Source organism: Acomys russatus, chromosome 18, assembly GCF_903995435.1.
Source record: "Acomys russatus chromosome 18, mAcoRus1.1, whole genome shotgun sequence".
NCBI classification, from domain to species: domain Eukaryota; kingdom Metazoa; phylum Chordata; class Mammalia; order Rodentia; family Muridae; genus Acomys; species Acomys russatus.
The window spans coordinates 3779829-3793809 of NC_067154.1; the positions used below are offsets into that span (position 1 = coordinate 3779829).

General features: G+C 47.4%; 1 protein-coding gene across 1 annotated transcript in view; it reads left to right on the forward strand.

The window, feature by feature from the left end:
* Positions 1-1283: 1283 nt before the first annotated feature.
* Positions 1284-13981, forward strand: part of Mipep (mitochondrial intermediate peptidase) — a 125882-nt gene continuing 113184 nt past the window's right edge. Inside the window, exons 1-4 of the mRNA XM_051160657.1 lie at positions 1284-1492; positions 3930-4103; positions 6594-6682; positions 9680-9766. Of these exons, the coding sequence (XP_051016614.1) occupies positions 1307-1492; positions 3930-4103; positions 6594-6682; positions 9680-9766 (536 nt within the window). The 5' untranslated portion in view covers positions 1284-1306. The remainder of the gene's footprint in view (positions 1493-3929; positions 4104-6593; positions 6683-9679; positions 9767-13981) is intronic.

A 13981-nucleotide genomic window follows, 5' to 3' on the forward strand; every position in this document is an offset into this window, starting at 1 on the left:
CAGCCTGCTTGCTAAAATGTATCTAACACACAGCATTCCCTTACCCAGGACACCCTTTGCCTGTGCGTTTGTGGTGGGAAGAGTGCTGAGGTCACTTTCCTGCTCTAGGGGCCACGTTAGGACTTCTGATATTAGGGGTACGTAACAGAAAATGAGCTGGGGTTATGGCTGAGTGGGCATAGCATTTGTACAGCGTGCCGGGGTTCCATTCTCGGCACTGCAAGAACTATTTCCCAGCCTCTGCCCCCCTCTCATTTCTGCAGTCCAGTTGACCATTAGGGCAGGTCCTGTCTGTACTCATTTAGATTTTAGGCTATTATGTTGAGATACTAGGAGTTAGACTCCCTGTTAGGCACAGAGATAGGGAAAGGGGTCACTGGCTAAGCAGTGATGGTGTGGAATCTCCAAGCTTCTTCCTCTACCCACTGCTGATGGACCAGCTCAGGGGAATCGAGATGGGTCCGGACATGTTATTACTACAGCCCCGGGCTGGCCAATCGCTCTAGATTTCTTCAAATTGCACAGTCCTAAATTAGGGGTGGAAAGGTCTTCAGAGGTTTAAAAACTCCCAGCCTTTGAGAAGAGACTGGATTCCCCCACCCCCACCCCAGTCCCGCCTCTGCTTAGCAGAGGGGTCTTTTTCTCTGTGTGCCTGGTGAATGTGTTTGCTCACGCCCAATGAATGCCTGCCTCCAACTGCTGAGTCTGTCCACAGTGCTCTGCGGCGACTTGTTAAGCTTCAGATTTTTCCTGCCTTCTAATCCTTTGGCTGGCAGAGACAATGAATCCGATCAAGACCCTTAAACGGGATCAATAGTTTCCAATGTCAAAATAGATGACGATTCTCTGACAGTTAATTCACGTGGTTACACACAACTATCGCTGACACAGCTGACTTGCGAGCAAAGGTGGGTGTGACTTCAATCTCTTTTGGAGCTGACAGGTGCCTTAGATTTCGACTGCATGTGGCTTCTGGATCCGTCCATTCGTTGTCACTCGGTCTCCTCTGAGAAGGCATCAAGAACTCATCTTGAGTTGTCACGGTCAAAGACTTCTCTCCCGGCGTCCCAGTAAGGGAAAAGGCAAACCCAGGACGTTTTCTTCATCCAGACACACGAGGGCGCTCGGGAACTTCTGCTTCTCGGAAGGCTTCCGGGCGACGCTCTTGCTAACAGGAGTCCACGGGCTCTCAAGTCCCAGCCGGCCCACAGTCCAACGCGAGCGTCACGTGTCGCGGCGTGGGCCGCTGCCTTGGAAACGCGGGGCGAGGGCTTCTTGAGAGTAGCCGAGCCGGGGCCCCCGGAGGATGCTGCTGCTGGCGGCCGGGATGCGGTGCGCCCGCAAGCTGTGCGGCCTGGGAGCCGCAGCGGCTCTGCGGGGACCCCCAGGCCGGGGCCACGCCCGCAGGGTCAGCACTAGCTGGTCCCCGGTGGGAGCCGCCTTCAACGTCAAGCCCCAAGGGCGCCAGTGGGACCTGTTGGGAGAGCGCCGGGTGAGCGTGCCGTGGGTCTGGGCAGCTCCGGCTCCGCCTCTTCCTGAAGTGGGACGGTGCAGGGATGTGCGCGCACCGGAGCTGCGGTCCCACCGGCTTCCCACTCTGCCCTTCCCCTGCTCAAGTTTGCTTCCTCCTAACCCAGTCTCTGGCTTCATAATTCACCTTTGCCCTTAGCTCTGTAACGACACCCTTCTGTTGAAAACTCCATCGCACTTTAACTGTCCATTTCAAGCTGCCTTGGAACAACCTGTCAAACCAGGCATGGTGGCTCCTGCTTGTGAGAGCCTTAATGGGTAGAAGCGAGGGCGTTCAAAGGGCTGTCCTTTTGGCTCCAAACCGAGTTTGAAACTGACCTGAGTTGTATAAGAACGGGTGTTAAAACAGAAAGCAGCAACAGAACCCTTTTGAAAAAAAAAAAATCAGATTTCCTGTCATGCTTCGGAGTTGATTGCTTAGCCTATGAAGTCACCAAACAGAATTGTTTGGCTATTTCCTCCCTGCCCCTGGTGGTGTTGGACGCTTGATCATGGAAAATTGAGATGCGTCATTATGTTTTTGCGTTTGCAGATTTTGTTGTAAAGCTTAAGGGTTAGGGGCTGGAGAGATGGCTCAGAGGTTAAGAGCACTGACTGCGCTTTGAGAGATCCTGAGTTTAATTCGCAGCAACCACATGGTGGCTCATAACCATCTGTAATGTGATCTGATGCCCTCTACTGGCGGGCAGGTGTACATGCAGGCAGACACTGTATACACAATAAATAACTAAATAAATATAAACACATACATACATCTCTTTTTAAAAGGGGGTTAAGGGCTAGTTTTGCTTTTTAGCTTTTCGTTATTGAGCAGCTTTCTAAAGACAATTCTGGGGTATAGTTACGTTGCACTTAATGGTGTGAGTAACTCTGTGTTTCACTTTTGTCTACTTGAAAGTTCTTTCTATATAAAGTGTCCTCCCAAACTCCTAAGGGTGGATGATGCCGTAATGAATGGGGTCGGTGTTAGAAGTGCCTGTTAGTATTGAGCAGAAAAGATGTAGAAGATAAGCTTGCTTTTGTGTGGATTGAATGTAACTGGTTTCAGCCCCATTTTAAACAATTATTTCCTGTGTGTGTGCTGCAGGTGCAAGCCAGAGAACAGCTTCCAGGGGTCTGTTGCCTTCCACCCTGTGGTCAGGGGCTCTCTTGTTTTTGCTACTGCACTGCGTACTCAGCTTATCTTACGTGCCCGTATCTGGCCCTTGAGCTTCTGGGCTATTTTCTTGTTTCTATCTTGGAGTACAGTTGCATGCCACAGAATTTTAAAAGTTAATTTTTATTTTTCACTTTATGTGTTTTGCCCAACTGTTTATAGATGCACCACATGTGTGCAGTACCCACAGAGGGAAGAAGAAGGCGTCTGACACCCTGCAATGGAAGTTATAAACAGGTTGTAAACTGCCCTGTGGATGCTGGGGCTAGAACCCAGGTCCTCTGTAAGAGCAGTCAAGTCTCTTAACCACTGAGCCACTCCAGCCCTTCCTCCCAAACTGTTTTTCAGTTATGTTTTTGTCTGTCTGTGTGTGTAGGTGACTGTATGTATAGGTGTGTGTGTGTGTGTGTGTGTGTGTGTGTGTATTACTGTGTATGCCTGGACATTTAGCACTTGGGGTGTTTAGACAGGAGGAGCTACGTCCATATCTCTATAGAAGTGTTATAGAACTGTGTGATCTAGATGAGAGAACCCGTGTGAAGTACACAGCACCCACATGTGTCCTATTAAACGCCAGTTTTTCTCAGGGCTCTAGGATTCAAGCTTGAACAGCCTTACAAAGACAGTTGTTTCCATTACATCAGTGCTTTTTTTTTTTCTTTATTAAAACACTGAAGTGCCTGAGTTTCAGCCAGTGACTGGTATGTTAAGTCTCAGTTTTATAGTCGTGGACAGGTTGGTATTATGTGTGGAGACCTTGCTCTATGAGAGGCACAGCTCTTGGCACTTCATACATGCTTTCTGCTATAGTATGTTTCCATGCTGCCAGCTGTGTACCTGGTGAGAAAACTGCAGCCTGGGAGGAGTGCTCACGTGTCCGGGGTTCACATCTGCTAGCGCTGTCTGCGTGCCAGGCGCAGTTAGACATCTTGTTAAGCCTTTGGGTCGTCATTTAGCCTCCCAGCCATTTTCTCGCGGAGTCACAGCACTGACAACGGAACCTATGCCATTTCTTGTTGAAAAGTAAGAAGGGCTTGAAGAAAACATAAAATGTCAAAACTATTTTTTAGTGTAGTTTTGTCGAGTGTGACAGAGAAGGGGTGTGGCACTACTCCCGTGAGTACAGATGTGGGTGGTCTAGATAGAGCAACCAAGATGAGGGCTTCGTGTAAAAGCAGTTCTAGGGAATCAAACAAAACTGTACTTCTGGCTATAAATTGGAAATACTGCTTTGGACTTTTAGGGTCTTTTTGGAGTTCCTGAGCTCAGCACACCTGAAGGATTCCACGTTGCTCAGGAGGAAGCTTTGAGGAAGACGGCATGGCTGGTGGAGCGAGCGTGTTCCACACCCCCAGGGCCGCAGACGGTCTTCATTTTTGACGAGCTCTCAGATTGCCTGTGCAGAGTGGCCGACTTGGTGAGACTTGGAAGGGAGAACAATTGTGTGTGTGTGTGAGTTGTAGGTGCATGCGTGCCATGGATGTGTGTGTGTGTGTGTGTGTGTGTGTGTGAGTGTGTGTGAGTGTGGAGGCCAGAGGAAAACTCCAAGGACTCTGTCCTTCCTCGTAGGAGCCATGGGTGAAACTTAGGTCCCCAGGCCTGCAAGCCAGACCTTCCACCTGCTGAGCCATCTTGCCAGGAAAGGGCCCACACTTGATTACTTGGATCAGTGAAGGTGCTTAGTGGCACACAGGATCCAAAATAGTGATTGTTCACAACGTGATGTAGTTCTGACCTGTGTAGACTCTTCCTCAATGTTCAGTCATTGTTGAGGTCACCTGGTACAAAGTACTATCCTAGGTCAGGACAGGTTAGAAACATCAGCTCTGCAGTTCACTGCTTCTAGACAAGTTAGGCAGCACCCAGGTGGTGGCGTCATCTGGGGCAATTGCTGTACTCCCTCTGCCTATCTTTATGTACCTCAGTCAGTCAGTATTTTTCTCTCTTGCTCTGTGTGTGCACGCGGTCTCACTGTGTAGTCTACACTGTTCTAGAACTCACTCTGTGGGCCAAGTTGGCCTTAACTCATTCAGTCCCTGTAGCCTCCTGAGGACTGTAGTGCTTGGCATAGTCCACGGCCAGATCTGTCTTTCCTAGAAGGTCTAGGAGCAGCTATGAATGGGAGACCAGCCTAATACTTGTCCATTTTTGTCCATTTCTGCTTTCGTGACCATTTTGTCTTTCCTGCCCTTGAGTTGAGCACGAGGAGATGATAACACAGTCACTTTGTGTACCTGGGTTTTAAAGGAACAGGGTCACACTGTTCTGTTGGAAAGGTTCCCTAGGCGTGAGGTGTGGGCCCTGCCTTTCATTGGGTCTCTGTGCTGTTCTTCCTCAGTGATGGAAGCATCAGGTCCTGTGCTTTGCCAGCTTCCTGTGTCATTAATGGAATTGCAAAAGGCAGATCTACACAGTGTGGGCCTCTCTCACACAGTCCACAGTCCACTTTGACAGTGACTCTCAGTCCTGGAGAGCACCTGATTTATAGGCTTAGTCTGCATCCTCAGTAGGCAGTGGGCTACAATTTACCCTACATTTTGTTGTTGCTTGTGGTGTTTTGTTTTTTTGTTTTTGTTTTTTCTTGAGAAAGGGTTTCCCTGTGAGGCCCTGGCTGTCCTGGATGCACTTTGTAGACCAGGTTGGCCTTGAACTCACAGAGATCCACCCATACTGCCTCCCAGAGTGCTGGGGTTACAGGCATGCACCCTGCGTTTTTTATTTTGCTCTTTATGTCCTATGTTTTGAGCATTAAAACTATTTATGAAGTATAACAGTGTCTCATTAAAAATAATTTTCTAGCCAGTTGCAGTGTTACATGCCAAATGCCAGCACTTGGGAAACTGAGGCAGGAGGATCACAAGTCTGAGGTCAGCCTGGGCCACATAATAAGATACTGTCTCACATCAACAACAACTATAAAAGAAACCTGAACAAATTATAATGTAATTTATATGTATAATTCTTTGGGTAAATAGCTTTTTCTCTTTTTTAATTTTTAAGCTATTTCCTGCCTGTATGACCATTGTGAGGCAAGAATTTCATAAGCTCTCAGAAAATAGTATTTTGTTTTCTTTTCTCATAATTTTTATGAAACTGTTTTCTTCATTACCATTACAAATATGCTTTTATGCTAATGGGGCTGCATTGATGGTAAAGTGTTGACCCATTAGTGTGAGGACCTGACTTGCTCTGAGTTCCCAAGTAAGCGCCCAGTGTGGTAATCACACCGGTAGCCCAGAGCTATGGATCTGGCAACAGGAGGATTGCTCCGGGCTCAGTGAGAGACTGTGTCTCTAAAATAATTTTCTATTTAAAAAAAAAAAATGAATCCTTGCTTAAATTATCCTGGTTGGCATAGCGGAAACAGTATGGTTGTATACTGTTCTGGATGAGGATCAGCAGTTCCTATTTCCCTCTTATAAAACTCCCACAGAGAGACTGTGCCTCCCCCACCCCCTCCCAGAGCCTCAGATGTCAAGTTGGTTTTGAAATTATGTTAGGTGTCATTTTACAAGTGCACCCCTGAGCGAGCTGTGTCATCATAGGAGCATCACACTGCAGTTTAAAGTCCGAAGTTTCAGAGTGTTCAAGACCAGGCTTGGCTCATTGGAGTCACAGTATGGGAAGGATTTGCTGGCTATTCATGTGAAGGTGAAAATCTTATAAAATGAAGTTCATGAAAGCATCTGCTTTGGAGTGAAACAGACTTGGTTCCGAGGGATTAGAGTTTATAAACGTCTAGACAGAACAGAAAGGATCTGCTTTGCCTCGGTAGATGCAAATTCAGTCAGGAAATGTGTGGGTTAACGCAAGTGGCACGTCCCAAGGCTGGCTTCATTTGTACCCTTGGTTTTAAAATCCAGAGTTCCATCAAAGTCCTTTGGTTTTTGTCTTTCCCCTCCATTAGGCGGACTTTGTGAAAATTGGACACCCTGAGCCCGCATTCAGAGAGGCTGCGGAAGAGGCCTGCAGAAATATTGGCACCATGGTGGAAAAGTATGTCCCGTCCACTCCAGGTGGCTTTGTGTATAGTGCTTGTCACCTCCAGGGCAGGTGGGAGGAGGCACCATGATCTAGCAGCCCAGGTAGGTGGCGAGAGGGCTGGGAGTAGGTCCCCTGTCAGCACTGCAGCTGCGGTTATGGCCTGTCCTCTCCCTTTATCTGTAATTGTGTAATCACATCGACTTCAGTGTTGCCGCGTGTGAAAATGAAACGAGGCGAATGAGAGAGTGAGATGCTTAAAAGATGTCGGGCACACAGGGACAGATGGTAATATTTGTCATCATTACTGTTGATGGTAATTGTGCTGGTTGTTCTTTGTAGTGAACCGCATTTGAGGGACTTCCTCCATCAGACTGGCCTGTAGACAAGTCTGGGGGGTATTTTTTTTGGTTAATGGGTGGTGTCAGAGGGCCCAGCTCACTGTGAGCTGTGCCACCCCTAGGCAGGTGGCCCCAGGTTGTATAAGAAACATGTCGTGTTAGCCTCAGGGTGTGAGTGGCCCTCCTCCTTGGCTTCTGCGTCCGTTTCTGCCCATGGTTCCCTGCCTTGCATCCCTCAGTGGACTGTGACATGGGACGTGTAAGCCAAACACCCCTTTTGCTCCCCAGGTTGCTCTTGATTTTGCTCTTTTTCACAGCAGTGGAAAGCAAACTGGGACAGTCAGTAAAGTCTTTTGAGTATTTTTGTGGGTATTTGGAGTTCCTAGGTTCTACCGTGAGCTGATTGCTCTTGCATACATGACTGTGGGCTACAGGGTAGGAAGCGAAAATATGTATTTACATGAAGCACCCTTGTAGACTTTGTTGAGTTGTGATTAGCACTATCTTAACACTCTTGAGAGAGCCAAGGAAGGCTGTAGGTGGAGGCTATAGGAACCAAGTTATTCTAAAGTGGCTTAGGAGTGATCTGAAATGTTTTAAAGCCACTTACAAATGCCCCAAAGAGATTGCTAAAGCCACTGTGGACAACACTGTATTCTGAAGCACAGGTGTGTGGTAGTGTTGAGGCCAGGGAGAGTGTCAGGGCTTGCCTAGCCTGGGTTTATGAGGGGAAAACAAGCAGGCAGTACCACGAGACTGTTCCAGAGACCAGAAGTGGGAGAGGAGGTGGCTTCCCCAGCTGGACAGAGTTCCTGGAAGACTTCATATCTTAGGAGGTATGGCTGTCCTTCTTTCCCGTTGAGCGGCGTTGCCCCACTCAGGCACAGTAAGTATGACTTTCTGGTCATCAATGTGAGCTACATGGATGAAACCCATCCCTGCCACATTTAGACACGTGACCCTGTGCTGCAACAGGGACTGAGGCAAGGATTCCATGGGAGAACGGCCACCTTCTGCTAGGAGCAGTTCAGGGAAGGAGACAGCATGGCCAGGCCACCTGTCTGGGATGTCATGAAAGCTATGTCCTGCTGATTTGAGATGGAGCCTGTTGTAAGCACAAGTGCTCTGAGTTTTGTGGGAGACCAGTGGAGAGCCATGACTGACAGTGACGTGGTATAGTGTTTGACTGTAATCGTCACCTCTGCATGGAGAGTGCTAAGACCCTAAAGCAGCCTTTACCACCTTGCCCAGAGTTTTGCTTCCTGCTTTCTCCAAGTACTCACTGTGACGCATTTTTCCCTTTGGTCTGACTGAAGCCCAGCTGACTTCTTCGGCTGGTCCGGCTAACCTTGGGTACATGGGGAAACTGACTCGTTTTCTGGGTGTGGAGAAACAGTTGAGAATTGATGGTAGATGTAAACCATAGACTTCACCTCGGGGTCTTCCAACATTAAACAGTGCAAGAGATGTGCATATACCTCAGCAGGGACCATGGTGCAGGTGTCGCTGAAGTGCTGTCCTGCGCATGGCAAGAGGCCAACAGGACATAGGTGCCAGCTTTCCCCCTGACCTGGGAGCTGTGTGAGGGAGTAGATGCTGAGCATTTTTAAAATATATATATATTTATTTGTGTATTTGTGTATATTAGCACTGCATGACAGAAGAGAGCATCAGATTTCAAATAGATGGCTGTGAGCCACCACCTGGTTGGTGGGAATTGAACTCAGGACCTCTGGACGAGGAGCCAGTGCTCTTAACTGCTGAACCGTCTCTCTAGCCCCTGCTTAGCATTTTGATTGACAGTAATTAACTGCCTTGGCCCCTTAACATTTGGGAAAGAAACCCTCCAGTTCACAGGATACTTCAGTTCTTTAATTGTGAATGGCCTGGGGAACTAGCCCATCTCTGAGTTCCTGGGTAAGATCCGGAGACTGGGGAGGGTGTGAGGAATATTGTTTCTCCATCATGATCCAGTAGGTGGGAGTGGATTCTAGTGTAGGGCTGGTCCCAAGGCAGGCCCTGAGGATGCCAGGGCCTTGGCACCTAGAGAGGACAGTGCTGCTGCAGATTGGGCTGACATTGCCATATGGCTCGTGACTCTTTGCTTCCAGATTTGGCCTAGAGCCCTGGTGTGGTATTCAGTCCTCACAGCACCCTAGGATTATAGGGCCACAGTTGACCAACTGCATGACACTGGCTGCACACTGTCCTGAGCTGTCCAGGGTGGGCCTGCTCCTCTCACTCACCTAAGCACAGCCAGCCAGAGTGGTAGGGCACTGAGCTGAGGTCTTAGGGAATCTTCGCAGTGCCTCAGCCTTTCTTCCCTCCTTGCTTCTTTCTACTTATTAAAACCAAAGAAGCTGCCTAACCATTGCTAATGGGAAAAGGTCTCCATGACCAAGGCCACCACCCTGCCTCATCCTCACCACCCCCTGCTCCAGCTGCCTTCTCAACTTAACTTTACCTCCACTGGGAGGTTAAAGGATTGCCTGTCCCTATACTGAACAGTTTCTAAGTATGGCTGTGATTCCTGGTTCAAAAGAAGATACAGAAAACTACTCCCCAGTTTTGGGCTCTGGGTATTTGTATGTGACCATCAAATGCCATTTCTTGATGTAAAGATTTAAAAATGCATTAGAAAATCACATGTTCCCACTCATGGTCTTTCTAGGTTGAATACGGATGTGGAATTGTACCAGAGCCTGCAGAAATTGCTGGATGATAAGAAGCTCATGGAGTCCCTTGACGCAGAAACCAGGTGCTCATCCACTTACCCCTGTCCCTCTGACTGATGCTGCAGCCAGGCTGGGCAGCCCTCCAGGCCCTCGGAATGGGAAGGCTGCTCTCCCCGTATCCCTTGGCTCCTGCACTTTCTCGGAGACTCAACTACACTACATCTTCGCTTTCCACCATGTCTGACTGGATCCATCCTATTTCCCATGGTCACCACCAGTATCTTCTTATCTGTTGCCTTGGTAATTTGTTTCCATCTCACTGCCTTTGCCTGAGCTCCACAGGCCGCTTCTCAGTCTCTCTTGTTTATTGCTGCGAAATGAGTGACCAGTGATGACCTCCTGTTAATCGCTGATGGTCACACTGCCTTTATGCTTCTAGTTACGTAATAGCACCATTGGGAGAGATCAGCAAATTGATTTGTTGCTGGGTGGTTCTCAAGAGCTTTAAAATGATTATCTCTGGTTCATTAGAGTGCAGTTGTTCATTGTAACCAGAGGCCTGGTGCTAACTCAGTGCAGAGAGAACCTTACTTCTTTGCTTAAATTTTTTTATAAGATAAATGTAGGATTGATGAAAGGGCTCAGTAGGTCAGAGTATCTGTTCATAACCCCAGTGCTCTGAGCTCAGTCCTGGGACGCACATGGCAGAAGGAAAAACTGACTCCTAGAAGTGGTTCTCTCACCTCCTTACTCATGCCATGGTGGGCATGTACATGCACATGTGTGTATACATGAAAAATGAATAATGAAATAATAAGTTAAGCATACTAGGGCTATGATTTATGTGTTTATGATATTATGTCATAACCTAGAAAATAATTATTTTCTCCACCTGTTAATCCTCTATTTACGGGACACTTTGACTACCTATTTTCCCTCTTGCTGCTTCCGTCTCCCTGTCTGTCTCCATGTGCCACCCCAACGAAAGCCTTAACCCCTGGAGGCCAGCTGGGAATGGAACTTGCTTTCAGTTCAGATATGAGTTCCAGGTGGTGGAGGCACTGTGGGGACAGGTGCTTCCCTCACTCGCCTCACTCACCGGCAGGTCGTCAGGGACCTGGTTCTCCTCCTTGTTGCTCCTGAAGCTCAGGATCTTAGTGGAGCTGGCTGTGTCACGTGGGTAGTTGTTTGATTGTAATTTTAGGCTTGACTTATACTGTCTCCATTAGTGCAAAGCTAGGTAAGCTTGACTGTGGGTGCATCACCCCAGATGAGTACTCACTTGGCATTAGCTTAATGTAACAATATAAAGTATTATCTCTAGGTAATTTAGGACCTCACTCTAATCACTGGCACTTTTTTGTTTTGTGTTTTGTTTTTATTTTTTTCTTTCGAGACAAGGTTTCTCTGTGTAGCCTTAGTTGTTCTAGACTCACTTTGTAGACCAGGCTGGCCTCGAACTCACAGCCATCCGTCTGCCTCTGCCTCCCAAGTGCTAAGATCAAAGGCGTGTGCCACCATGCCAAGTGGGATAACTAGCATTTTTATGTTGACTGTGTACAAATTTTAGTTGGCTTTTGAGTCACTTTATACACAAAGAAATTGTGGGTACATTCCATATTTCTAATGTTTCTAGAAACGCCAATAAAGAGCTTTTGAGGAGCAAAGTGAAACATACATTGGGAAGAGTAAGCTGAGTGATAGAGCAGTGTTCCAGAAAGGAGAGCATTGGGTGTGGAAGAGAACTAGGGCTTGAGATGATAGCAAATGAAACGTCATGGTGCTTGAGCGTCATTGTGAGCGTTGTCAGTCATCCAGAAGGTACTGCATCGTAGACACTGCCTGTGTAAAGTACGGACCATGGTGAAAATGGAATTGTAGTGTTGGTCACATGTATTCTCATTAGTTAATGTGTAAATGGAGGAACTGGACTGAGTGCCCATTTATTTATTTATGTATTTCACTGTTTACTATTACTAGATGCATCCTCAGAAATACAAGTTCTCTGAGTGTGTTAGTGTCTTTCTGTTGCTATGATAAAACAGAAAAGCAGCAGGAGGCAAGACGATCTCTGTGAGTTCAAGGCCAGCCTGGTCTACCCAGCGAGTTCCAGGACAGCTAAGGCTACACAGAGAAGCCCTTTTTTGAACCCCCCTCAAAACAAAACAAAACAAACAAACAAAAACACAAACGCAGCTGACAAGGGAGCTGAGGAGATAGAAGGTTTATTAGTTCACAGTGCCAGATTACAGTCCGTCACTGCAAGAAAGTCACAGCCTCAGAGGTGTGGGGAATTGCTCTTGTCACACTCATAAGGAGCAGAGGACAAAGGGTGAGTGGCGCGTTGTTGTGGCCAGGCAGTTTTCCCACCATTGCTCAGTTCAGGGTCTCCTGCCTAGGTAATGGTGCCACCCTTAGTAGTGAGACCTTCTGCCTCAGTAGCATCGCTAAGATGCCCCTCACAGACGTGCCCCCAGACCCATTCTTCCAGTCTCTTACTATGACTACCTTCTGAAGTGTCAAGGTTGCGTCAAATTGACTGTTGTTGACAAGTTGTGTTAAGCTGCCGTTTAAAGCTAATCATCGCCCTCTATCCTTGTCTTTGAGCTAAACAAGAAGAAACTAAGAAATGAGCTGCATTCAGATTTTTTTCAGAGGGATCCCACAGAAAGGTCTCTACATTTGGGAATCTGCTATTTCTTCCTTTGGAAAATTTAGTGGCTTCAGGTCTCTGATGAGTCTGTCTATAAAGAGACCTCCTTTTTATTTGAGGTTTTCTATGTTGTATGTGTGCAGAAATGACAAACACATTTTCTATACTATGTAAAACAGGAAAGACCCCTGTTACAGAGCAAGTTATAACATCCCTTTGGATAAACTCTGGAGAGCATACCATGCAGAACCTGAATGCACACACATGAAGATGCACACACATGACCACTAGGAAGCATGAAGATGCACACACATGACCTCTAGGAAGCATGGAGATGCACACACATGACCTCTAGGAAGCATGAAGATGCACACACATGACCACTAGGAAGCATGAAGATGCACACACATGACCTCTAGGAAGCATGGAGATGCACACACATGACCTCTAGGAAGCATGAAGATGCACACACATGACCACTAGGAAGCATGAAGATGCACACACATGACCTTTAGGAAGCATGAAGATGCACACACATGACCTCTAGGAAGCATGAAGATGCACACACATGACCTCTAGGAAGCATGAAGATGCACATACATGACCACTAGGAAGCATGAAGATGCACACACATGACCACTAGGAAGCATGAAGATGCACACACATGACCTCCAGGAAGCATGAAGATGCATACACATGACCGCTAGGAAGCATGAAGATGCACACACATGACCTCTAGGAAGCATGAAGATGCACATACATGACCACTAGGAAGCATGAAGATGCACACACATGACCTCTAGGAAGCATGGAGATGCACACACATGACCACTAGGAAGCATGAAGATGCACACACATGACCTCTAGGAAGCATGGAGATGCACACACATGACCACTAGGAAGCATGAAGATGCACACACATGACCTCTAGGAAGCATGGAGATGCACACACATGACACTAGGAAGCATGAAGATGCACACACATGACCTCTAGGAAGCATGGAGATGCACACACATGACCACTAGGAAGCATGAAGATGCACACACATGACCTCTAGGAAGCATGAAGATGCACACACATGACCTCTAGGAAGCATGAAGATGCACATACATGACCACTAGGAAGCATGGAGATGCACACACATGACCACTAGGAAGCATGAAGATGCACACACATGACCACTAGGAAGCATGAAGATGCACACACATGACCTCTAGGAAGCATGAAGATGCACACACATGACCACTAGGAAGCATGGAGATGCACACACATGACCACTAGGAAGCATGAAGATGCACACACATGACCTCTAGGAAGCATGAAGATGCACACACATGACCTCTAGGAAGCATGAAGATGCACATACATGACCACTAGGAAGCATGAAGATGCACACACATGACCACTAGGAAGCATGGAGATGCACACACATGACCTCTAGGAAGCATGAAGATGCACACACATGACCTCTAGGAAGCATGAAGATGCACACATGACCTCTAGGAAGCATGAAGATGCACACACATGACCTCTAGGAAGCATGAAGATGCACACACATGACCTCTAGGAAGCATGAAGATGTACACACATGACCACTAGGAAGCATGAAGATGCACACACATGACCTCCAGGAAGCATGAAGAT